At 42.1% G+C, this 27105-nt stretch overlaps 1 protein-coding gene across 2 annotated transcripts in view; it reads left to right on the top strand.

Moving 5' to 3' along the window:
* LOC136854604 (leucine-rich repeat-containing protein 45-like) overlaps positions 1-27105 on the top strand; it is a 64417-nt gene that overhangs the window by 6731 nt on the left and 30581 nt on the right. For both annotated transcript variants that reach the window (XM_067131108.1, XM_067131117.1), the window contains exons 2-7: positions 11134-11227; positions 12927-13093; positions 13298-13476; positions 14898-15026; positions 17054-17225; positions 18298-18511. In XM_067131108.1, coding sequence (XP_066987209.1) covers positions 11134-11227; positions 12927-13093; positions 13298-13476; positions 14898-15026; positions 17054-17225; positions 18298-18511 — 955 coding nt within the window. The remainder of the gene's footprint in view (positions 1-11133; positions 11228-12926; positions 13094-13297; positions 13477-14897; positions 15027-17053; positions 17226-18297; positions 18512-27105) is intronic.

The following is a 27105-nucleotide window of genomic DNA, read 5'->3' as shown; positions in this document are numbered from 1 at the left end:
AGGCCTTCGTTCCCCTAAAGTGTTGGGTGACTCGGTTGTTTCTCCGGCTGTGGCGGGAGAGGTTTCTGGCGAATCGGATCCTGCTGACGTCGAGCCCTCGTCTGCTTCCTCTACTTCCGATTATCAAGTCTTAACCGGACTTCTTAAAGACTTGTTCGGAGACAAGTTTAAACCCTCGGCTCCTCTCTCTCCTCCTTCTCAGTTAGCTTCTTCCAAAGCGAGGAGAGCGCCAGGGTTTATGAAGATGACTTCTTCGTTGGCGACCAAGAGGGCTTTTAAGAAAGTCAACGTGTGGATGGAGGAACGGAAGTCCCATGGCAAGACCTCTTTTGCAGTGCCTCCGTCTAAGCTTTCCGGCAAGGCTGGTATGTGGTATGAGACGGGAGAGGATATCAGTCCTAGAGTTCCTTCCTCTTCTCAAGGGGATTTCACCAGCCTTGTAGATGCTCCCAGAAGGTCGCATCTGTCTACTGCTAAGGTTTCTTGGACTTTGTCAGAGACAGATCATCATCTCAAGGGTCTCTTCCGCACCATGGAGGTGTTTAATTTTTTGGACTGGTGCTTGGGAGCTTTAGATCTTAAGCTTCGGAGCTCTGATTCAATTAGCCTGGGGGAGCTCTCTAGTGTCCTTAACTGTATGGACAAGGCAGTCAGGGATGGATCAGAAGAACTGGCGTCTCATTTTGGTACGGGCCTCTTAAAGAAGAGGGCCTTGTTTTGCGACTTCACATCTAAGTCTGTCTCTCCGTCGCAAAGGGCAGAGTTATTGTTCGCCCCCTTGTCCAACCATCTTTTCCCCCAGTCTTTGATTCAGGACATCTCCTCGAGTCTTAAGGAGAAGGCCACGCAAGATCTTCTGGCGCATTCTTCGAGACATCCTCCAGCTCCTTCTTCTTCTTCAGCTTCAGTTTTGTCCGCCAGGAAGAAGAAGCCCTTTCGCGGAGGAACTTCTTCCTCTAGATCGTCTCCGCGAGGAAGAGGTTTCACCAGAGGAGTGGCCCCCTCAAAACCTTGGGGAAAAAAGTGACTCCTTACGCCTCCAGACACCAGTAGGAGCCAGGCTTCTTTATTTTGCGGGAGCCTGGAGAACGAAAGGGGCGGACGCCTGGTCGCTAAGTGTTCTAGAGAAGGGTTACAAGATCCCCTTTCTCCTGTTGCCACCCCTTTGCACGTCGCCCAGGGATCTGTCGCCTTCTTACCACCGAGAGAAGCAACAGATTCTTTTAGACCTCCTGGAGCAGTTGATAGAGAAGAGAGCCGTGGAACAAGTTATGAAGTTGGATTCTCCGGGGTTCTACAACAGACTATTCTTAGTCCCGAAACAGTCGGGAGAGTGGAGACCGGTCTTGGATGTAAGCGTCTTGAATCGCTTTATTTCGAAAGAAAAATTCAAGATGGAAACGCCCCAGTCGGTTCTCGGGGCTTTAAGACCAGGAGACTGGATGGTCTCTCTGGACTTACAGGACGCGTACTTCCATGTTCCCATACATCCTCAGTCAAGGAAGTACCTGAGGTTTGTGCTGGGGGGACGAGTCTTCCAGTTCAGAGCTCTCTGCTTCAGTTTGTGCACTGCTCCCATGATCTTCACGGTGATCATGAAAAATGTTGCGAGGTGGCTTCACCTGGCGGGTGTTCGTGTTTCGTTCTACCTGGACGATTGGCTCATACGAGCCTCTTCTCGGGGGAAGTGTCTGGAGGACCTGACTTTGACGCTGAATTTGACGAAGTCCCTGGGACTTCTTGTGAACCAAGAAAAGTCCCATCTGATCCCGACGCAGTCCATCGTCTATCTGGGGATTCAGATGGATTCAGTGGCTTTTCGAGCTTTTCCATCCCGAGAACGGCAACTGCTTTGCTTAGAAAAAGTTTCGTCCTTCCTAGGGAAGGAAACATGCTCGGTGAGGGAATGGATGAGTTTGCTGGGGACCATTTCCTCGCTGGAGAAGTTTGTTTCCCTGGGGAGGCTTCATCTCAGACCGCTTCAGTTTTTCATGGCGGAGAACTGGAGGGACAAGGAGGATCTGGAAGAGACATTGACGATATCTCCTTTAATCAAGGATCATCTGAGGTGGTGGTTCGACCCCTTAAAGCTTGCGGAAGGGGTTTCTCTTCATCTTCAGAGCCCCGACCTAGTGTTGTTTTCCGACGCGTCCAGGGAAGGATGGGGAGCAACACTAGGAGGGGAGGAAGTGTCAGGCACCTGGAGAGGGGAACAGGTGTCCTGGCACATAAATCTCAAGGAATTGGGTGCTATCTTTCTGGCCCTTCAATTCTTCGAAGACCGAGTTTCAGGCAGAATTGTCCAAGTAAATTCGGACAATACCACAGCTCTAGCGTATCTCAAGAAACAGGGGGTTACTCGATCCCGTTCCCTGTTCATCCTAGCGAGGGAGATCCTGCTTTGGACTCATGCTCGGGGGGTCACAATTCTCACGAGGTTCATTGCGGGCGTGGAGAATATCCGAGCGGACCTTCTCAGTCGGCAACATCAGCTTCTACCGACCAAGTGGACCCTTCACAAGGAGGTATGTTTAGAGTTGAGGAGGATTTGGGGACGTCCTCTAGTGGACCTCTTTGCTACGTCCAGGACGACAAGACTCCCCCTTTATTGCTCTCCTGTCCTAGACCCAGGAGCGCGTTAGCCGCCCTCCTCTGGGACTGGCCCTCCGCTTTCTGGGACTGGAAAGGAAATGATCAGAAATTTGCAACTCAGAGCAAGGATGACTTTAATAGCCCCTTCTGGCCAGCAGCGGATTGGTTCCCAGAGACCTTGGCCTTCCTAGTGGACTTTCCAAGGACGCTTCCACTGAGGGTGGACCTTCTCAGGCAGCCGCATTTCGAAAGGTTCCACAAAAACCTCCCCGCTCTGAGTCTGACTGCGTTCAGACTATCACAAAGCTGGCAAGAGCAAGAGGTTTTTCGAGAGCAGTGGCAAAGGCTATCGCCAGTGCCAGGAGACCTTCTTCGAATGCGGTCTACCAGTACAAGTGGGCTGTTTTTAGGAAATGGTGTAGGAGTAAAGGAGTTTCCTCGACCACGACCTCTGTACCACAAATAGCTGACTTCCTTTTTTATCTCAGGCATAAGAATAAACTGCCAGTCTCGACTATTAAGGGCTATAGGAGTATGCTATCGGCAGTCTTTAGGCACAGAGGCCTGAACTTGTGCGACAACAAGAATCTTCACGATCTACTGAGATCCTTCGAGACTCAAAATTCCTCAACTCAGGACGCCTTCTTGGAATCTGGATGTTGTCCTGAAGTTTCTTATGTCAAGTGCTTTTGAACCTCTGTCTTCGGCTTCCCTCAAGAACGTGACTAGGAAAGCTGTCTTCCTAACGGCTCTGGCGACAGCTATGAGGATTAGTGAAGTGCAAGCCATTAGCAAACATATTGGCTTTAGGGGTCCTAATGCTGTATGCTCCCTAAATCCTTTGTTCTTAGCCAAGAACAAGAATCCTTCAAACCCTTGGCCCAAGTCTTTTGAGATCAAAGGTTTGACGGAGATGCTTGGGCAAGAGTCGGAAAGAGTCCTGTGTCCTGTCAGGGCTCTCAAGTTCTGCTTAGCCAAGACCAAGGAGACTAGAGGCTCATCGGACAGTCTGTGGTGTTCGGTGAAGAGACCTGATCTTCCCATGTCTAAGAATGCCTTAGCATTCTTTTTAAGAAGTACTATTAGAGAGGCTCATTCCTCCTGCCTAGAAGGTGACATGAGACTTCTGAAAGTAAGGGCTCATGAAGTAAGAGCTATCGCGACTTCGGTGGCTTTCCAAAAGAATATGTCCCTGAATGATATTCTTGGTGCCACCTTCTGGCGAAGTAATTCAGTGTTCGCTTCGCATTACTTATGGGATGTGAAGACGACATTTGAAGACTGCTCTTCGCTGGGACCATACGTTTTCATGAACACGATGTTGGGAGAAGAGGGTAATACTCATCCTATCCTTTAGGGGTTAGGTAGTATTTTTAATCTTGTTGTTGTGTTTTTGGTTGTTGGGTGGCCATTGAGATGGACGTCCCAATTTTTTAGCCTATGTTAGGTTCATTGCCTTAGATAGGTCGGTCAGGTGGTTGGTCGTTGCTCCTTTTCTCTCTCTGTATGGTCGCATGATCTAGTCCTATTGTGGTCACGCCCCCGTGGACAGGTCATCTAGATCTCTCCAGCTTTATAGGTCCCTACCTTGCTGGAGACTCTAGAAAAGCAGAAGCAGGCTTGGGTGACAGATAACCTCGAAGTCAGCTATGCTAACAGGTAAGGAACCAAGGCGTCAATTGCCTACATTTATTTGTTTCCTAAATCCTATTCTGTCTCTTCCCACCTCCAACGGTGGGATTCAGCTATATATATATCTGGCAGGTAAGTGTCATGAACAAAATGATATTTTAATAATAAAATAAAGTTTGTTCATACTTACCTGGCAGATATATATACTTTTAGTGCCCACCCTCCTCCCCTCTTGAGACAGTGGCACTAGAAAATCTGAATAGAAAATGGGAATGGTTCCCGATTCCCGCCTCCCAGCGGCGGGAATGAGTACTAACCACCTGGCCACACTGCGTGTGCCGCGAGTTTTGAAATTCTGTCGGATTTCGGAGAAATACAGCTATATATATATCTGCCAGGTAAGTATGAACAAACTTTATTTTATTATTAAAATATCATTTTTGTGGCTTTCAGTCATTGGTGGATTGTTTTTTCTGGTTAACTTTAGGAATTGCTTTACGGAACGATGTCGGATTCCAATTCATCCAATATTTGCTTCTGTTGAGGGTTGTAAAATTAGATTTATCAAGTTTTCTTACGATTCTCTTAGGAAATGCACTAAACTTAGGGGCAAGAATGTAGTAAGGATAATACTTGCATATTGTTAGGATTGGGAGGATGAAAAATGGAAAACCTTGAAATCTCATTTAGAAAAACTTGAAAGAGATAGAAAGAGGAAAGCAGCCCTTAGGGCTGAGAATAGGACCAACGCAGATTCTGCTCCTTTTGCAAATGTAGGGGATGATAGAGCTGTTACTCCTCCAATTCCTCCTGTTTCTCCCATTCTAAGCCCTCCTACTTTTCCATCTACTCCTGTTCCAGGTTCCCATGATTCCTCTCTTAATTCCATTGCCAGCCTCGAATCAAGGTTTGATCAGAAGTTTGGTTTATTATCCAGTACCAGTATGGAAATGGGATCTGCTATTAGATCTCTGATGGAGAAAAATGTGAATAATGAAAGTGCAGTGAGAAGTGAGAGTGTTGTGAATGTTGAGGAGGTGGTTGTCTGTCCCACCAGTGCTTCTAGATGAAGGTCCCTGTCCTGCTCCCCCGAACTGGGGAGAAAACATACTGGAGGTCCAAGGGAGGCTGGTGGGGTTTGCCCATGGGCAGTCACCCCCTCTGTCAAGCCTTTCGTTCGTTCCCAGGTTTCGACTAAGCGCCATTGGAAAGGTGTTCCAGTGGATCAGCTTTACTCAGATTTGGAAGCTTCCATCTGCTTCTTCTCGCCTGCTCAAGAGACATGCGGATCTTGGCGGTACCTCTCCTCTGGCAGTCAAGAGGTACAGGCAGGTTAGTCCACAACCTTCCTGCAGCTTTCAGGACCAGCCTGCTTCTCCAGCTCGCCCTCGTCATTTGTTGGGAGACAGTCCTGAGCGCTATAAACGCCCAAAGCACCTGACTTCTTCTGAGCGCCTGGTACCTGCCAGCTCATGCCAGACTTACGCTTTTAAGTACCCAGTGCCAACTCCTGAGATTCTGGTGCCAACAGTCGAGCGCCCAGCCACTGCTTCTGGGCACCAAGTACCTTCCTCTCGTAAGGTGCCATCATCATCAGTTCAAGAAGATTCATTAGCCCCACTCAAGCATCAATTGATGGCACTTATGGTTTTTTTGAAGAAAACCTCCTCAGTTCCTGAAACCAAGGACAAATCTTTGCCTCTTATCTCTTCAAAGGAGGAAGAAGTTGTTCAGGATACAGTCCCCTCTTCAGCATACTCGTCTCTTTTATGATTCCTCCTGGATAGCTTTCCAGATTTCTTCGTTCCTGTTGCTCCTGCTTCTCCAGCTTCTACCTTCCTCTTGAGAAAGTAGTTGTCAGAGGGTACCAGGTTACCCAAGCTAGTTCTTTTCTCCACCTCGGAGAAGGCTCTCTGGGAGGTTCATGATTGGCTGGACTCTAAGAAGAGCAGGGCAAAGCAACATTCGCTTTTCCGCCCAGCAAGTTATTGAAGACGAGTTTACTTGTTCTACGCCACCAAGGAAGCTCCTTCCCTGGGAGTTTCTGCCTCCTCCCAGGGGGACCTCTTTGGTCTGGTGGATTCGGCTCATAGAACAGCCTTTTCTACTGCCAAGATAGTGTCTTCCTCCCCCGAACTTGATCATCTTATTAAGAACATTTTTAAGGTTTTTGAGATTTTTAGTTTTCTCGATTGGGCCATCGGGTCTTTAGCGAGAAAGATCGAGGACTGTCCAGATCTTGCTGAAGACTGTGCCTCTGATTGGCTGGGAGTTCTTTCTTCCACTAATAGGGCACTCAGAGATATCTTCAGAACTCGCCTCTCTCTTTTCAATGGATTTGCTAAAAAAGAGGGAGCTCTGGTGTTCTTTCACCTCGAAAGGGGTCTCGCCAACACAGAAGTCAGCTCTACTTTTCACTCCTTTGGATAAGTCTCGCCTCTTTCCGCAAGTCACAGTGAAGGAGACTTTCAGACTTGCAGAAGTCTACCACCGACGTGTCAGCACAGTCCACTAGGCGTCTGAGGGAGTCTGTGCTGTCCATGTTGAGATCGTTCTCCCCCTTACAGCCTCAGCCCTTTCGTGGGAGGGAAGACAAAAACCCAGACTAGACCCAGATCAAACTTGCAACCTCCTAAGAAGTCCATTAATAAGTCTTCCTTCAAGACTAACCCCAAGAAATGAGAAGTTAGTCCTCTCTGCCCAAGTAGGAGCCAGACTTTTACTTTTTTGGAAGGAATGGGAGTGCAGAGGAGCAGAACCTTGGGTGGTTGAAGTTCTCAAGGAGGGCTACGCCATTCCTTTCATGAAAGCTCCTCCCTTAGTAACATCTCCAATCTCCTTGACATTGTATTTGAAAGGTTCCGCAAAGTTTTTGGCCCTCTCTCAGAAAGATGAATCCCTGATCATCAAGGGGGTGGAGGAAGAGGTGCTAGATTGCCACTCAGAAGGTTTTTATAATCGCCTTTTTGTGGTTCCGAAGGCCTCGGGAGGCTGGATGTCAGTGCCCTGAATGTGTTCGTCCTGAAGACAAGGTTTCATATGGAGACCGTTCGCTCAGTCATGTCCTCAGTGCAGCAGGGGGACTGGATGGTCACCCTGGATATGCAGGATGTGTATTTCCACGTTCCTGTTCATCCGGGCTCATGGAAATTTCTACGCTTCCTTTTTCAGGGCAGAATACTACAGTTCCGGGCCCTATGCTTCTGTTTGTCGACGGCCTCGCAAGTTTTCACACAAATCCTTGCTCCTCTAGGGAATTGGCTTCACCTTCTGGGAATCAACATCCACTTATACCTGGACGATTGGCTTCTCCGCTCTTCATTGGAGGATAAGTGCGTGGAGGACTTAAGAACTCTTCGCCTGATGCAGGAGTTAGGCATTCTCATCAACGAGAAGAAATCCCTTATGACACCGACTCAGGGGATCCCCTATTTAGGGATGATACTGAATTCTCTGACTTTTTGGGCTTTTGTGTCGCCCAAAAGAGTCAACAGCTGCCTTCAGACTGTCAGTCAGTTCCTTGCACTTCCTTCCTGCTCGGCAGTACTGTGGATGAGTCTCCTAGGGACCCTCGCATCAGTAGAGCAGTTTGTGAGATTAGGCAGACTGTACATGAGACCCCTTCAGTTTTTCCTGAAAGCGAACTGGTGCAGAAAGACCCAACCAGACTCTTTCATCTTCCCGATTACGTCGGAAATCAAAGAGGATCTCCAGTGTTGGTCTTGCAAAGAAAGACTTCAGGAAGGGAAGTCTCTTCTTCCAGTGAGCCCCGACCTTCAATTTTATTCATCCGCCTCTGACCTAGACTGGGGTGCTCTCCTGGATGGCCAGGAAGTCTCCAGAACATGACAACAGTGCAGCGGAAGTCTCACATCAATGTGAAGGGACTGAGAGCAGTTCACCAGGGTATTCAGTCCTTCTCAGATCTAGTCTGTGGCAAGAAGATAGTAGTGCATGTGGATAACACTTCTGCACTTTCTTACATTCGCAAACAGGGGGCACACATTCCTTCTCTCTGTGCAAGATGGCGAGGGATCTCCTTCTGTGGGCAGAGGAAAATCAAGTCACTCTTGTTACCCGGTTCATTCAAGGGAGAATGAATGTTATTGTGGAAGAATTAAGCTCCCTAAAACAGGTCCTTCCGGCCAAATGGACCTTAGACCCGTTAGTCTGCGACGATCTGTGGAGACTATGAGGCAAGCCCACAGTAGCTCTCTTCGCAACGTAGAGGAATCACCGTCTTCCACTCTTTTGCTCTCCTGTCCCAAATCCTCGTGAATGGGCAACCATGCTTCTGGACTGGACAGGATTAGGTGTGTACGCCTTCCCTCCGTTCAGGATGATCAGGGAGGTAATCAAGGAATGGTTCTCAGATCTGTTGGCTCTGGTGGATTAAGAAGTCGCTGCTCAGGCAACCCAACTTCCTCAGATTCCACCAAGGGTTGTCCGCTCTGGCCCTGACAGGTTTCAGACTGTCAGGTGCCTCATCAGAGCAAAAAGCTTTTCGCAACAGGCTGCAGAGGCGATTGCAAGGTGCAGACGAGTGTCTTCTACAAAGCTCTACCAGTCCAACTGGGCAGTCTTCAGAAGGTAGTAAGTCAAATTGCTGATTTTTTAATATTCCTGAAGTCTTGTCAGGAAATTATCGACCTCTACCATCAAAGGGTATAGGTCGATGCTCAGCTCAGATTTTAAAAATGGAGGAATGGATCCGTCTTCTAGTCAAGACATCGGTGACTTAATCAAATCCTTCGATACGTCTAAGCAAGAAAGTTCTTCCAGCGTCTCTTGGGACTTAGATATGGTTACTGAAATGGCTTCAGGTCCTCAGTTTGAACCTCCCCGTTTGTCTCACTCAGGAATCTCACCAAGAAGACTCTCTTTTTAGTGGCTCTTGCTACTGCCAAACGTATTAGTGAGTTACAGGCAATAGACAAAGAGAGTAGGTTTTGCGCAAGGGGACAAAGTCTGCTCTCTTTCTCTTGGTTTCCTCACTAAAAACTAGGGCCCAGGAAGAAGAGACTTCTCTGTCTCAGGTACTACCTTCACAGGACGGAAAAGATTAGAGGATCTTCGAGCAACCTCTGGTGCTCTGTAAGAAGCCCGGTTTGTCTGCCCTAGAAAAATGCAGTTTCCTTTTTCTGAGAGAGTTGATATCAGAAGCCCACTCTCAGATCCAGGAAGGTTAAGGCTCACGAAATTAGAGCAGTCGCAACTTCCCTGGCATTTAGACATAACTTGTCTCTGTCTACGATCTTGCAGTCAATGTTCTGGAGATGCAAATCCATCTTAGCCTCACACTACCTTAAGGACATAGAGACCGTATTTGAAAATTGTAGCACTTTAGGACCTTTATCCATGGCTGGCATGGTGTTGGGAGAAGAAGCATAGGGAACTCTCTGTTCCTTTGCTATCCACTTGCCTTGACATAAGGTTTAGAGTCTGTGGGGAGCCTGGGGATACTTTGTATCTGGAGTACCCACCAGTTTTGTTTTTAATGGTTTGGGTTATAGTTTTTATTCTGTGGTGTAGGTGATAGTGTTGTTATTTGTATTCTGGTCTACGTCCAGAGCAAGGTCATCTTTTAAACTTTGTCAGCATACGGTGTACTTCCTCTGCTGCAAAGTTCCCACTAATGTAGGGGCGACCCTTGGTTACACTGCCAAGCCCACTAAAAGTTGAGAGAAGCGCTGACCAGAGGCAGTACCTACCTGCAGCAGCTCTCTCAGCAGGTAAGGAAACAACAGACATTTATTTAATGTTAGCAACCTTTCTATTTCAAATTCATTACTTACTTAATGCTTTGGAGTAGAATATGTCCATGCTCTTTCCCACCTCCTAACAATGTGGAATCAGCTGTGTAATTACTTGGTAAGTTACTTATATAAAAATGACATTTTTTGATAAAATAAAGTTTTATATATACTTACCAAGTAATTACATGATCGGAGCCTGCCCTTCTCCCCTTGCATGGACATTAGAGCATGAAACGAATTGAGCTCTGTGCTGAGTTGTTTCTTTGAGTCCTGGATAGTGGGCGGGACCTTGTCACCTACACACAAACAATAGAAGCGCCGCCACGCGAATTTTGAATTCTCAGGCTGCCGTAGGTCAGGAACCAATATCTATGTAATTACTTGGTGAGTATAATATGTTAAACTTTATTATAACATAAAAATGTCATGTTTAACATTTACAAAAAAAATGAATATAAATTCATTAGAATTATATGAAAATCTGTCAGAAGAATCAAATGTCACAAGTTTTAGAATAAATGGTGTTGTCAAAAACTGTGAAATAACTCACCATATGACACTAATTAGGCTATGTTGTTTCTTAGTTGCAGTCATGAAGGTATAGGCAATACTAATCAAACACTATGCAAAGGAATGACTGCATAGCAAATAGTAAAGCTAGAAACCTCTAGGAGCAACTTGACACGAATGGTGCACCTATGTTATTGGGCTGTTAATATTAAAGACTGAACAACATTGCAGAATAAAAAAAAAAAAAAAAATTCTTTATATAGGCTTAACATAGATTATTGTCTGATCAAGCAAATACTGCCCGCCCCCTGTGTAGCTGGAATGTTGTGCTCTGCATACAGGGTATTCCTGTACAGGAGCAGCCACCCCTCTCTAGAAATTAGTAGAAAAAATGAAAAATTGAGTTGGTATTTTAAAGAGTAAATTTTTCATCAGCAAAGCTGGATTTTTTAAAGAACATGTAACAGGTAAACATTTACAGGTAATCATAATTTTTAATGCAAGTAGGCTATGTTTGTAAGGTGTTTCAATTTCTTATAATGCTTGGGAGTAATTTTGTTTTATTTTCATGTTCTCAACTGTCCCAAATTTTCTTTGTACTTACGACTTATATTCAGTCTAATTTTAATTCTTTCTCTTCCAGGGTAGATATCTTGGACTTTTCCAATCAGACGTTGTCAGTTGGAACATGTGCAGTGTTAGGGAAAATTATGCAATCATCTGCTGTCTTTACCAAGGTATGTAATGCTTCCGTGGTGTTTTTTGCATTTCAGGATTCTCTTGCACATATAATAGACAAAATCTTGATTTTTCTTTTACCTAACTCCTTAAAAGATAAATCTTCTAGAGAAATTTCAAAATTACAACTGTTTTTGTACTTGTACATAAGCTAAACTTGCTCCTGCACCCAGAAAGAACCCTTATAGATTATGTTGTGTTGAATTAACCTTACTCAAAGTTTAGTAAATATACAGGGTGCGGCATAAGTAACGCCCTTTGTTTAAGTGGAACAAAATTAAAGCCTTTTTGATTATCCTTTATTTTTTCGAATATGAATGTATTGCCACAGGTTAGTAGATTAATATAATATATTAACAAAATTAATATAATGCTTACGGTTTTATAATGTTCAATACAAATACTAATTGCTAACTCTGCAGAAAGACGCCTACGGGATTTCTGAGGAGAACGCAGCAATGATTCTTGTAGTTCATCGGACTTTTCTAAGCTTGTTGCAACAACTGACTCACCCGCACTTTGAGCATTAGTTACACTTCCTGTGGATTCCAATTTCCTAATCAAGCTTGTGATATTTTGGCTTTGCACCCTTGGGATGTTAAATTCAGCTGATAACAATCTTGCGGTTTCAGCACCATTTTTATTGTTTTCATAGTACAATTGAGTTGCTTTTACTCTCTCTTCCTGTGTTAATCTCATGGTTGTATAAAATATCTGAAAAAATGAAGATTTGTCAAATTAATTAAAGAAAATAATAAAGAAAATGTACATTATAAGATATAAAATTAAAAAGGGCGTTATTTATGCCGCACCCTGTATATACTGTATATAGTATTTTTTGGCAGTTTTTTTTAAAAAGCTGAATAAAATGTGATTAGAAAATTTGAACTTCATTTTATTTTATAAGCTCATTTTTCTATGGTCTGAAAATGAATATTTAAATTGGGAATCTCTTTAATGAATTCACTTTTACCTATGGTAAGTCAGGAGAAATGCACTCAAACACTGCATAGAATAAAGTAAGAACTTGCTTAGAGAACATGCATGTGTGTATTACTGTATAAGGTCAGGTAGTTTCCCCTGTATGAAAGAAAAGAAAGAAAATGTCACTACTAACTGTGATGTAGATAATTATAGTCATCTCTAACATAAAATGTATAGTGCACATGCTAAATAAACCATTCATGGCCCAGTTTTTAAAAGTTCAAAATAAAAATAAAAGACACTTTAACCAATTGTTTTAGCAGGTAAAAGACTTCTTTGGCACAAATGAGTTTTGCACTTTAGAACATTATCTGATGTGATATCTTCATCACTTTTGGCATCATGGCTTGATTATATCTTGAAAATAAACTCTTTCACCATATGAAAGTCTTACAGTTCTTGTTTGTTGGCTCACTTTACTGAAACTAATTCTGAATACCTGAAATTCTTGGGTCTCATTCTAATAGTACTTGGATAACCGACAGATTGAACATTGAAAGTGTCGGTGCTCATCCTTAAGATGTAAAGAGGCCAATGTCTCATAGAAGAAAAGACTGCAGGTTGTATTTTGGTGTCACTAGTGGAATGGTTAAATTGTCTTTTGCTGTTCAAAAGTATTCAAGTTCTTTTCCATGTGATTTTTTGAAACAATAAATTAAATAATCTTAAGTAAATGAAGATCACAAGTTTGAATTTAACTTCTATGTATTGCAGGGAAGCTTTGAAGACTGCTTGCTTGAAGAGGATGGCATCAAATCAATCCTGTTTGGGCTTTGTGGAAACACCTCCATAAAAACAGTATCTCTCAAGGGAAATAATATTCAAGGCACTGCCACTAATGCTTTGGCCAAGATGCTGCAACATAATGTTACCATTGCTAGGTGTGTCATTTTTAATTTATAAGAAGGAGATCGCAGATGTGGAAATACTGTATAGCACGTGATACAGGCATCAATTCTGTGGAGATCATAGCAATATTAAAGTACTGTATCTGTTTTCTTTACTGAAGATTTGTAGATTTTCTTCTAGAGTTTTCATGTTGCCAGTCTTTGTGTGTGATTTTATTATGAAAAGATATCTTTCAGGCTGTCGTTGGAATGGAATAACTTAGGTCTTTGTCAGGAGAGTTTTGCAGTGTTTTGTGAATCTCTTGGTGGCAGTTCAACCCTTGAGTATCTGGACTTACGGAGTAACCAGTTAGGAGCTGATGCAGCAGCAAGTCTAGCTCGGGCTTTGATGAGAAATAGCAGTCTTCTCTCCTTAGGTAACAAAGACTTGAAGCTGTTAGTGTCAGTACAGTTACATACTGTATTATTAAGTAGTTGCTTAAATGTTAAAGCATTAGAGAGGCAATGTTTAACCCTTTCACCCTGGCCATGACGTATATGTTTGAGAGTGTAGTTAGAACTAAATCCGAGCCATAACCCCAGTGTCTGGGCTATTCTTGTACTTAATTTTGCTGTATTAAGGTCGCTGTGCTGGAGGGGTTAATGTTTATCTCTCACAAGTTTAGTGTGTGTGTACTGTTTTGGTACCTTCCTTTTAAATTTTTAGTGCACTTATGTTTACAAGTCATGAATCACGTATGAGGAGCAAGTTTTTAATTACAGTAATGCTTCAGCTGAATGAACCTCTGCTTAGTGGTCTTCTGTACTTATCAGCTGCGATGTTATAATAATATTTTGCTATGCTACCATCTTAGATAAACTGTAATACATTTTTAAATAAACCTCTTCAATTGAATGTTAAGTGTAAAGTCCAGGTTAGTTAGGTTAGGAGCTATGTGGAATTGCTTGTAGCTGTAAGATATTTAGAAAATATTCAAGTGCGGGCTATATTATATGGTCTTTGTTACTTAACAGATTTTGATTTTTATCAGAAAGCCTGACCCCCAGATGTGTGTGAAGGTGCTGCTATACATGAAAACCTTGATGTAATGAGTCCCAATATAGTGTACTCTGCGGCATAGCAAACTGGCTGAGCTAGTCTAGGCCAGGTGTGATTTTGCTGCACTAATCTCTGAATGTCTTGCTTATGTATATGAGGACCAATATTTTCATTCATAGGCCATGTAAAAGTAGTTCATTTTCAAAGGTATACATCAGGACAAATTCACTGATTATATTAGTTATTAATGAATAATACATATATAGATACTGTAAAGCATATTTCTTGATGTAAATGACACTGTATATAATGCCCTGTACTCACACACAGTGCTTCTACAAGATGCATACAGAAGTGAGATGAAAAACAATTGAATTTGCGTTAACCCTGTGGTTCCTCATTGACTCTTGAATTAAGCATAATATTGTCCGTTTTGGTGTTCAGTGGATAATACAATTCTTGCCATAGTGTAATTATTACTTTAATTCACTTTTAATTTGTAGGTTGTACTAATTTGATCAAGTATGTTAATCTCCTATTAAAAGAGCTAATTATAACTACAGGTCAGAAGCCAGTCAGAGGCTGGATGCAGTATTGCATGTAATGGTCTTATGAAAACATTATTGTATAAATTAGCTGAAGTTTTGTTATCAGATCATAAGTGATGTATAATTTGAAAGTTTTAATGTTTACTTTTCAACAGATGAGCCCCCAAAGACATCACTCACTTTTGTTGACACCTGTAATTATAATTGTTATGTATATTTTACTCTGCTGTGCTTGTGTTTATTTCCTCAGATATAAGATGGAATTGCATTGGTGGAGCTGGAGGGAAAGCCTTGCTTGAAAGCCTCCGATACAACAAAACCTTGACGCAGCTTAACCTTATAGGAAATAATATTCCTAATGATACCTTGAACAGTATAGGTAAGTAATTATTATGGATTATGATGTCAGCTATCTTATAATAAGTTGTACTTGTTATAAGATAGCTTAAGAAGACCACAGACTTACAAGTGTAGACTCTCAGTGGTTAAGTGAATCATTTTATGTCCAATCCTGTAAAGGGAAAATCTTACGTAGAAACATTAGTGGTGATTGGTGATCATACTGATGATAGTGTTTATTGGCTCATGGAAAATTTTAGGTGTTTTATTCTTGTATTGGGGAACTACTACTTATAGTCTGCTTTGTGTGGCACATTTTAAGCAGTACTAAAAGGTTCTTTACAGCTTCTCTTTGGCTTAAACATCCTCTCCTAGGTCCAAGCTACTCAGTCTGTAACCAACCACTTTCTTGTTCAATTTTGGGCTGTTTCAATTCATGCTAGTATAGCCATTTTTTCAAGAGAAAAAAAACATGAGATGTGATAAAAGCAAATAAAAAATTTAATGTTGTTGAGACAGCAATGCCTTTGAACATTACAGTCATACCCTGAACTTGCGTGAGGTTAGGTTCTAGAACCCCTCATGCAAGACGAATTTTCACGGAAGTTTTCCCCTTTCTCTAAAAATGCAAATAAATGCTTATTTCTAAAGTTTAAAAATTATGTATGACCCTAATCATGCTCCCAAATTATTAAGCTAACTTTTAAATGAAATTAAAGTTACTGTAATTTCATTTAAAAGTTAGGTTAATACATTACCCTTAAAAAAAGAAATAAATGGTTGACATAAAAATAGATGGTTGGAAGAGAACTTCTGTGTCTCTCCCCTTCCAACCAATCTATTTTTTGAAGTCTTCTCAACCTCTTTTTAGTAACTTATTTATTCTACGTCTCTTTCTCTGAAATGCTTTTTCATGAACAAACAGTGTTTTTTATTTTGACTAATACAACTCATAGTTATTATGTCTCTATGCTTTAGAAAGTGTTTGCCACGCTAGCGCATTTACACTTCGTAGACTGTACAGGTAAAATTAGATTAATTTAAACTATCTACTGTACAGCTAAAGAAGTACAGAGAAGTAATAAGTTGTACAAAATGTGTGAGCGCTAACTATGAACGAGAGAGAGAGAGAGAGAGAGAGAGAGAGAGAGAGAGAGAGAGAGAGAGAGAGAGAGAGAGAGTTATGTAAGAAACCTTTGACCTGCTAATCAGCAACACTTCCCTTTCTTGTCATGTTCAAGTGACATGTCTGACAGCTTTGCGTTCAAGCTGCTTCTCGAAAGATGAGGGAAAGAGTTTGTTTGTTTAAAATATGTATCACATACGAGTTTTGTAATTACAGTTATATTATTATTATTATTGTTATTATTATTATTATTATTATTATTATTGTTATTATTTGAAAATTAACACTTAATATTAGGTAAAAAGTTTATTTATCATACAAAACAAATAAACATATACATGTTCCATTAAAATTCTCTCATATCAGAGAAGAGAGAGAGAGAGAGAGAGAGAAAATATTGCTTTTATTAATTAATGTTATTCACACTACACATTAAAGCTTGAAAACTTATAAATTAAATTTAAAAATTTAAACAAACGCGCATGTTTGAAAAGGGTTCCTCAGTATTCGTGTGTCTGTGAATTCGAGCAAAATGTTCTGGGCATTATGTCTGTGCAGAGGGGAAAAACTTTGTGTATGAGAATTAGTTAGAGTTCCAGTGAAAAGTTAGAGGAATTTATTTCTGGTGTGTCTCGCTATAATGTGATTCGGATTCCACCAACTGTAGGTCCGAATAAGTAACCAATTGGTTTTTAGCCATAAAATAAGTCTAATCCTGTTTCAGCTGTTAATCAGTTCTGGGCATTACTGTACTGTGCAGAGGGATGATAAATGATGGTAATAATAATTGAGGATCCTGAGAGACTAATTTCTGGCTGTGCTCATTATGTAAAATTTAAATTTTCCATCTATGTTCAATCTACTCTTCTTTATATATTTATATGTTAACAATTTACTTTCTGACATATCTTACCTGTACTGATTTCATGTCTGCTCTTCAGATCAGAAGTTGAATGAGAACAGCAAATCAGTTGCTATGACAAAGGAGTTTACCAGCAGAACAGAGGTTTTAAAGCAACAATTGGAACAGCAGGAGAGATATTCAATGCACCAAATAGAGAGACTTGAACAGCTGGTTTCAAAGACTGACGTGGCTTTGAATAAAACGATAAAGTACGTATTTCTGTAAAGCATCAGTCTGGGTATGAAATTGAAATGTTTTCAATTTAATTGCTTATATTTACTTTATGGCAAAGAATGTTATTGATATTATATTGTGTTCTCTGTTTTATGAGTTCTGTTTTTACATACTGTACTTGGTAGCCAAATACACATATAATTTACAAACCTCTTCTTTTACTTGTACTTAATGCCTAGTCAGGCAAGGTTGAGTGCTAAGTTACTTCATTAAACAAAAGAATACAGTATTTGAATGATTTTCATAAGTAAATCTTACACCTGTTGTTTCCAGTTTCAGTTTAACTTGTTTCATAAGTGAGTGGTTCAATGGTTGTAATTATTTGTACTTCGTCACTTGTTCATAAGTTGTATTTTATTAAGAGATCTTTCATATTCACAATTGATCCCTGATCCCCTTTATCTGCTAAGAGCAACCAGATTCACTGAACAGCAGCGTCAATATGCAGTAAATGTGCCGCGATGTTGAACTTCTCAGTTCCAGAGGTCCTTAATTTCTCACACCGTTGGACTGTGGAACAAATTCCCTGAGGATGTCGTGCAATTGGAACTTCAAAAGTTCAAGCGAAGATGCAATGCATTTCTACCCTAATGCTGTTCTCCTTGCATTTTAATATATTTTTATCTATTTAATTTATTTTTCTTTTTAATAAGTGAGGTCACTTCTCTGCACTATTTTCTTTACCTTCTCTTACTTCCTAATGAGCACCATATTCTTTGGAAGCTTGTATTTCAAGTCAGTGCCCCCGTGTAGGCTTGTTCCATATGAATAGCGTTCATCTTCTGATTAATAATAATAATTATGCACATTGCCTGTTGTTGTGTGATTAACAAAGGGATGAAGTCCTTGCAAGACACTGAAGAGGTAAGTTTATTCTGCTGAATATTTTACCACCAGTTGGAAACCCACTGAAACCCACTGTTCTCAAGGGGTATTATTGTCCTGGCTCTGTTGCCATCACTTTTTCATTAAAAAAAAAGTTAATTTGAAAATTTTACTTTTGATATTTTTGTTTTACAGCTTTTCTCATACTTGTTTCTTTCACAGAGAAAGTGCATTTTACACGGGCCAACTAGAGGAAGAGCTACGGTCTAAGAAATTAGAAATTGAGTCCTTGCAAGCAAAGATAGAATTACTCAATTCAGCACTGCGCTTGCATCAAGAACGTGCATCTTCTCTTGAAAATCAAAATGGTTCTCTTCAAGAAGAATTACAGAAAAGCCAAGAAGAAGCACATGCTCAGAGTAACAAGGATAGAGAGGTAGGAAATTTGAATGTTTTTATGAAATGTTGTTTAGTCATGTTACTGCTATCTTTACATACCTTATTTTCTGATGCCATGATGTGTAAAGTGTATTAATTACTTACTTTGTTACTCATTAGTTAATGAATTTGAAAGGTTACTTTTGTGCTGCATATATGTTGAAAAGCATTCACTGAGTTTATAAAGAATGGCATTGAAAGACCTCACATTTGATTACACATGGTCATTATCCAAGACAACTTTAGTCACAGATAGAACTAGCACTGTATGTGTAAAATTATCCTCTTTCAGTCAACACCTCTAATCATATACCTGATTTTGTATTTGCAGTACTGTACTCTCAGAATCACCAGTCTCTCATATGTCAAACAGAAGTGGTGTTCTCTTTGGGATTTCTTTTACTGTATTTTTATTAATTACAGGCAGTCCCCGGGTTATGATGGGCTTGGCTCACAACATTCCGAGCTTACGATCCTCTTCAAATATATTAATCAAAAATTATTGCCTGGGTTACAGTGCATGTTCTGGGCTTACGATGCCAACAAGGCTGATCTGACAGAAGAAATATGGCTCGAAAAAGGCAGAATGGTCAAAATTTGGAGGTTTTTGATAAAAACTCAATAAAAATGCAGTTTATGTCATTTACAAGACACCCAAAAGACTAAAAGTAAGGTTATTGCAATACACTCCCTGAACACCTGAATTCTCCCTTAATCCCACTAGCCCAAACAACTTTCAACTATCCATCCCACTACAGTAGTGGGAATTTTAACAGCCAGCATTACCAATGCTGCAGGTAAAATCTTGTCACGTGAGCCACCATAACAAACAGTTGACAACGCTGACACAGGTGTGCGCTGACATGCCCAATTTTCGTCAATTGCTTTTTGTTCGCGCTGCTGGAAGGTTGTTTCCTTCTGCAGTACGAGGTTTTAATCCTATTGCCCGACTTCTCTTTGTATTTTGGAATTCTGGTGAAGACCTGGATTGTATTTAAGGGTTTTTCTCCTGGATTTTCTGGATATCTTTGACGTTGAACGTCTTTTGGATTTGGACTCTGGTTCCCGGTCTCAATTGGTCATCATGGACTTTTTCACCTTCTACTACCGTGCCATCAGCTTCGACGTCGACCTCGACTGCCCCTCGACTGTGGAAGCTGGGGCTCATCGCTTCTTCTTTCTGCAAGAGACAGATGAGTACCTTGATGCATGATAGACATTCTGTCAGGTGTGTAGGAAGGTTAAGTGTGATGTGCAGACTCATTGCAATGAATGTTCCGATTGGAAGGCACAGGAGATGGAGGTTCCAGTTTTGGGTTCTAGTGGATTTTTGGTGCTCTGGCAAAGTTTCGCCTTCATCTCTTCTTATCGGTCTGGCTCAGTCTCAAGTCAATTTTTCAGTTCCGGTGGTGCAGAATCCTTCTGCTCTAACTCTTAATTCACTTCCGACTGTTTCTGAATCTTCTGCTGTAGTTTCCCCCTTCTCTGTGTTTTCTACTCCTCCATCTAGTAAGGCGGATTCTGGTGTGTCCTTTCGGGTTCTATAGTAGTTTGTGGGACCTGCAATTGGATGTGGCGGAATATAAGGCTGATTTGCTGGGTCTTTCAAATGGGTACAGACCTGTGGTGAGAGGTTATTTTTTTTTTGAATTTTTTTTTTAATGGATTCTCAAATATTTCCAGGATTATTGTATGTGACACAGGAGTGTCCAGAATTCATGTCAGATATGTTTCAGGATTATTGCTTTTCTCTTCTCAGGCTTTTTATGGGGGGCGGATTCATCTCCTGCTCCCACATTCTCTGTATACCTTCTGTCCCTTCATTGGCTTTCACTCTTCTCAGGTAACCTTTTTTATGTGTCTAAGTTTTCTTCTGGGTTATCTGTCACTTCATCTCCTGCTTCTTCCCACATTCTCTGTTGCTCCTTTTTCAGTCTCCTCTTCTGGTCTCTTCTTCTTCTGCTCTGGTCTTTCCTGCAGCTTTCAGTCATCCTCCCCCTTCTTCTACTCTTGGCTTTTCCTCTTCTCAGGTAACCTTTTTTATGCATCTGCTATTCCTCTGTCTCCCTCCTTTCCTTCCTCAGTACAGTCGGGTTATCTGTCGCTTCATCTCCTGCTCCCACATTCTCTGCTGCTCCCTTTTCAGTCTCCTCTTCGGCCTCTTCTTCTTCTTCTGCTCCGGTCTTTCCTGCGGCTTCCGCGTCTTCCGTTTTCCCTCCTCCTTCTGACTTCATTTGGCTCCCACATTCCTCTTCTCAGGTAACTTCTTCTTTTTTTATGCGTCTGCTATTTCTCTGTCTTATGTGTCCTGTCTTTCCTTCCTTCAGTACAGTCTTCTGGTAGGCTGCTCCCTTTCAGTCTCCTCTTCAGCCTCTTCTTCTTCTTCTGCTCCCGGTCTTTCCAGTCTTCCGCATCTTCTGTTTTCCTCCTTCTTCTTCCTTTTCTTTCTCAGGTAACCTTTTGAAACAGTCGGGTTATCTGTTTTCATCTCCTGCTCCCACATTCTCTGCTGCATCTTTTGTTTTCTCCTCCTTCGGCTTTTGGCTTTCTCTCTGTAACTTTTTTATTTTTTTTCTCCTCCTTTCTGCTGTTCCTCTGTCTCCTGCCATTTCCTTCCTTTCAGTCCTCTTTTTCATCTTCTGGTCTTTTCCAATTCCCAGGTGAAAACTCTGGCTTTCCTTCCTCAGTACACATCTCCTTCATCCTCTGTTCCAGTCTCCTCTTTGGCCTCTTTCTTGCATCTTCCGCTTTTCCCTCCCTCTTGGCTTTTCCGCTTTTTATGTGTCTGCAAGCTCTGCTGTTCTCAGTAGTATCAGTTATTTCACAGGGTTTGCCTGTCGCTTCCAGTTCGGTTTGCGCTCGGTTCTGGCAGGGCTTGCAGTACCTTCTTTGAGCGGTCTGCAGATTTCTCATCGCCTGCATTTTTTGTGGCGGTAACTCTGAGGGTAGCTTCTACCTCTTTCATTCTCCCTCCTACTTCCATCTTCTTCCATCCCTGCGCAAGCGGTTTCGTTTGCGCATCCTCCCCCAGGTTTTAGCAATGTGGGTTTGGCTACTCTCACTCGTCTTCCCCCTGGTAATAACGGGGAATCGGCTCCGGTTTTCTCGGTTCAGTCTTCTCTTCTTCCCGGCGGGTTCAACCATGCGGATTCAGCTCCGGGTACCTGATTAGGTGTGGGTGTTCAGCATTCTGGTTAGGGTGGTCTGCTTGCAGACTCTTCATCGTTGTTCGGGCTTTGTTCAGTTCCTCCTCCTTTGTCGGTCTTAGACTGTTCGGACATTGCGGAACAGTATTTTTATCCGGAGGTGCAGGAGATTCTGGCAGACTGAGAATGTCCTCTTGCCAGCAATAACGATTACACACACATGCTTGAGTATCTTACTTCTTTGTACCCTCAAGCAAGAACTCTGGACCTCCCGATTTCGTCAATTCAGTCTTTTTTTGGGGGGGGCCCCTTTTATTTCACTAAGCCAGCTCCTGCTTCTTTTTTGTGTTGGCTGGTTTGGTTCGATCTGGTTAGACAGGCTTTGGAGGAGGCAGACAGTTGTTTAGCATTAGTAGTGGCTTCTAATAGACAGGACTCTTTTCTTCTCTGGCAGTTGTCAGGTTGCCATTCAACGAATCAGTTGATGCAATCCTGTCTAGGTCTCCGGCGTCGTCTCGGCTCGTAGGGATTTCTCTTAGGGAAGCAGGTGCTTGGAGGATGTGTTGTGCAATCAGACTGAGGCTCTTGCGCACTCTCTCCGGATGCTGTCAGGTTTACTGTAATGGGGTTCTAAAAGAGTGACGGCTATGTCCCTTCGGATTCTTGGCTGTTTGCAGCCTAATAAAATTATCTCGAGGGGTCTGGCTCCCAGGCGAATGCTTTGGCTTTGTCTACAATGTTTGGAGCAGAAAAGTCGAAATTTCTATCTTGGTCATCTTCCCCCTCAGTATCTGGACGTTCATAAGAGGGATGGCTTAGAACACCTTAACCTTAGCTAGTTCTTTGCTCAAGGATGATGACGTAGCCAGTATGACGAATGTTGTTGCTTCTAACTTATGTCTCCAGTGTTGGCAATTATGCATCGTTGAGGGTACAGTGTTGAGGTATCTAGACGATTGGTTGATCCTTGCCTCCTCTCTAGAGGAGCTAGTAAGAGTGGGGGAATTCTTATGGGATCTTTAACCTTTTCAGGTAGGAGGATTCTCTCTCTCCTCCTTTGAGGGTTTTCCCAACCCTGGAGAGGATCCAGTCGGTCCCTCAGCAGGTAGAAGGGTTCCTGTCCAACAGGGAACAGCCGGTACCAGCTTGGAGAAGCCTCTTAGGGAGAATGTCTCTCTGTCTCTTTTAATTCCAGGGTCTCGTCTCCGGATGCGCTCTCTTTAGGTATGTCTCAGGAATTGCTGGGACTTCCACAACGCGAACGCAGTTATAGTCTGGAGTGATTCTTGCTTGTTGGATCGTCTGTGGTGGTCAGAAGAAGTGCATCTGACACTGGGAAGGTATATTGACTCCCCTCTTCCCGACGTTCATCTGTACACAGATGCCTCAGATCAAGGTTGGGGAGCAACCTTGGAGGAAACCCAAGCCTTGGGCCTCTGGGTGGGTTCAGGAATGAGAGGAGTCAATAAATCTTCGGGAAATCAAGGCTGTAAAGGAAGCCCTCAGTTGTTTTCAGTCCTAGTGCACAACAGAGTAGTGGCTATGTTTAGTGACAGTGTAATTGCCGTGTCGTATCTGAAGAACTCAGGGTGGGGGCCGGGGAACAGTAACAACAGAACTCAGTACTATAGCACAGAGAGTCTTGAGAGGATGTGAAGAACGAAAAGTGTCTCTTCTTCCCCCATTTATATTGGGGAGTCTCAATGTACTGGCCAATTCTCTAAGTCGCTCCCGTCAGGTATTTGTGGGGAGAGTGGACTTTGGCTCAGGAAGTAATATGTCAGGTTGTCCGGAAGTGGCCAGCAACTGTGGACTTATTCGCGACGTGATTAAACCATCGTCTTTCGGTTTATTTCTCACCAGTGGTGGTCCCCATGTCGATAGGCACCAATGTGACGTTACAAATTGGAATCACATGCAGGTGTATGCTTTTCCTCCATCCGGTTTCATCCAGCAAGTAATAGGAAATTGCAGGAGAGTGTCAATATGTCTATGACTGTAATAGCTCCCTGCTGGCCCTAACACGCTTGGTTTTTGGAACTCCTAGTGCTCCTTACAGAAGTTCCGATGTACCTACCCATGTGAAAGTTCTTCTCAGATGACCACATTCTCACCATTATTATCCAAACCCTCGCATGCTGTACCTAGTTGCAGTCCAGACTCCCTAAAGCTGTGGCTAGACAGCTTTCTTTCACCTTGAGAAAGTCAACCCGTAACCCTTACCAGGTTCAGCTGGACAAGGTATAGACTTTAGGTTAGGGTCGTAAGGAAGGTCATTCCATCTCTAGACCTTCCATAGCCAAAATAGTTGATTATCTTTTATTCCTTTGGAAAGTCAAGGGTCTTTCGTATTCGGCTATTGCTGACTACTGCTCAACGATTAGTGGTACAGTTAGTTTCCACCTTCCTGAAATCTCTAGTAGTAAGATAATCGAGGATTTATTACGTTGTTTTAAGATTGAACGTCCTGTCTTGCCAACTTGGGCCCCTTTGTGGGACTTGTCGGAAGTACTTCAATATTTTTCTTGCGTTCCCCTGCCCTTGAACCCATTGAAGCTATAACGTTAAGACACTAACTAGGAAGTTGCTCTTTTTTACAGCTTTAGTTTTCAGCTAGAGGGTTGGGCGAGCTTCAGGCAGTTTCTAGGTTGGGTTCCTATGTGAGAAATGATACGTATTTGTCTTTCTTCCGGAATTTGTGGCGAAGACATAGTCGGAGGTTAAAACTCTGCCTTGTTCATTTAAAGTTCTTTTTCTGCAGGTGTTCGTTATCGGCGATCCAGCAGAGATGTCTTTATGTCCAGTGTGAGCATTAAAGTGTATTTATCAAAGGTTGAGAAACTTCGTCTGCTTCCGCTTACACTTCTTGTCTCTCCGTGGAATCCTTCCCGTCCGCTGTCAAAGAATGTGATCAGTTACTTTCGGAGGCAGGTGATTTCCCAGGCTTTTCAGGGTTCTTCTTCGTCATCGTCAGCTCTGTATTTCCCCGACTGCACAGTGTTCGGAGTATGTCCACTTCATCATCCTTTCTAAGGAATTATTCCGTGCCTTTTATTCTGGAGGCAGGTACTTGGAAGCCCGTCTCAGTGTTTACTTCCTTTAGTTTAGAGACATTTGATTTGCCTCATCACGTGTAGCGGCGAAATCTACTATCTAGGATGCGTTCATTTAGCTGAGGTGGTATTCACTTAGTGCGGAGGTTTGGAGGGTTATTCTCTCAGTCCACGTGTAGCGGTGAAGTCTATTATGTAGGGTGCGTTCATTTAGCTGAGTGGTATTCACTTAGTGAGGAGATTCTTAGGTTAACCAGATAGAGGAATTCCTTTTAGTCTTTAGAATTCTTAGTCAACAGTGATAGTATAATCACATGAACTTAAGTTTAGTACGTTTTAAGTATCTTAGTCATTGATAGTTTCCCTACAAGAGTCCAAGGGGGTGCTCTAGTAGGCTAGGCTCTTTTGCTGGCGCAGAGATACTTCTTCGCTTGTCGGTCGTCAGGCCTTATCTGCAACCTGGATGGCGGAGGGTCAGCGGCTCGGTACACTGCTTCATTTCCTTCCATACATGAGAGGCTCTGAATAGCCACATGGGAGGTTAATCGTACTCATCTTTACATGAGAGGTTCTGAATAACCACATGGGAGGTCGATGGACTGAGACAGTACGGACCTGACAGGCAATCAAAGTACACTCCAACATGTCTCTTCACTGAAAGCATTGATTGATATGGTGAGTGTATGACTAAATGGATATCTTATGCAGAGCAGATTGGTGAGCTACCATTTCTGCGGTTGTCAAAGAGGCGTGCAATAGAATTGATCCCACCTCCTCTAAACATTGTTAATTGGGCAAATTCAGGTTTTCAGGGAGTGTATTGCAATATGAAGTTTTCATAATAAAACTGATATTGTAATACTTACCTGAACACCTGAATGATTCCCACCCTCCTTTCCCCACATCAGTTTTGACCTTGAATAAAGCAATTGATGAAAATGGGATGTGTCATCACACACCTGTTTCAGCGTTGTCAACCATTGTTATGGTAGCTCAAGTGACAAGATTTTACCTGCAGTGTTGGTAACACTGGCTGTTAAAATTCCCAATACAGTAGTGGGATGGGTAGTTGAGAGTTGTTTGGGCTAGTAAGATTAAGGGCGAATTCAGGTGTTCAGTTAAGTATTGCAATATTAGTTTTATTATGAAAACTTCATTTCTTACGATTTTCGACGATATTTCGGGTTACAATGATTTTCGGCGGATGATGCGGTGTCGGAACGGAACCCCTGTTGTAAACTAGAGACTGCCTGTATTTTCCATTTTTTCTTATCTAAATTTTCTAATTCAACTTCCTTTTCAGAGGTCCATTTGCTTGGTTTGGTTAAAGTGAAGGTGTTTTCACTTTAGAATTTTTGTTTGTCTCTAAGTTATACTGTAATGTCCTCCTAGATGCAAGTCAAGATAACTGTACGTACCAGGAAGTTAAACTCTTCAACATTCAAGGTTACATTGTTCTTCACAGACAGTACGTCAACCCACTAAAGGCAGTAGTAAATGCCCAGCAGAAAATACTAATGGACAGTTCTATTTTCCTTTCTGTAGTATTGACACCAGAGATTGACTGACACATTTTCAGGGGAATTTTTCCCTTTACACTCACCAAGTCAACTTCAAACTTGTTTCAGCAGTCATTCCATCTTAAGAACTGGACGGCACTGAAACAAACTGTACCAACACTGTGTAAGATTTTATTGGATACAGTTCAAGGTATGGTATCCGAAACAGAAAACACAAATGTTACAGCATAACTTAGCAAAAAACTCTACATGTTAATTTTACATTTGTTCTAAGAAGTGTGATAAAACCTCTCTGTGAAACTTTGGATTAAGCCTCTTTTTTTAAACCTTATTCTCAATAGTTTTCCCTTTGGCTTTTGCCTCATTTCATAGGGTATGTGAGATTCTTACCTTTGGTTGCTGAGTCACTGAATCTAAAAATTAGAATCCCATTGGATGTTCCTTCAGTAGTAATTCCTTCCTTTTCTTTTCATTCATCCAGTGGTGTGTGTCTGCTCTTCTGTCCAGTCAGGGCCATTTGCTGCTTTTTAAACAGGACAAAAGATTTTTGACCAGGTGATTCCAGTTTCTTTTTGGCTACAGGTTGGCTTAAGAGACAAGTCACTGGGACTATGTTTCCCCTGTAGTTGAGGCCTATGATTTCTAGGGCCCATGATGGAACCTCTGATGGAGAAGCGGCAGCATAACATGTGGTGGAGCAGTGCAATTGAAAGCTGTGACCTGTGGAATCAGCTTTTTCCACATCATTACTTTTTAAAAGTAACCTTCATAACGCTAGCACTATTGTAAATCCAGGCGGCTCTTGGCGATACCAATAAACTATTGCTCATTTTGTTGTGAGGATGAATTGCACACGTTGAATATGTATTTGTT

The sequence above is a fragment of the Macrobrachium rosenbergii genome, chromosome 3 (genome assembly GCF_040412425.1).
Source record: "Macrobrachium rosenbergii isolate ZJJX-2024 chromosome 3, ASM4041242v1, whole genome shotgun sequence".
NCBI lineage: Eukaryota > Metazoa > Arthropoda > Malacostraca > Decapoda > Palaemonidae > Macrobrachium > Macrobrachium rosenbergii.
The sequence above is the reverse complement of the archived record's forward strand: the minus strand, read 5'-3'. Positions and strand labels throughout refer to the sequence as shown.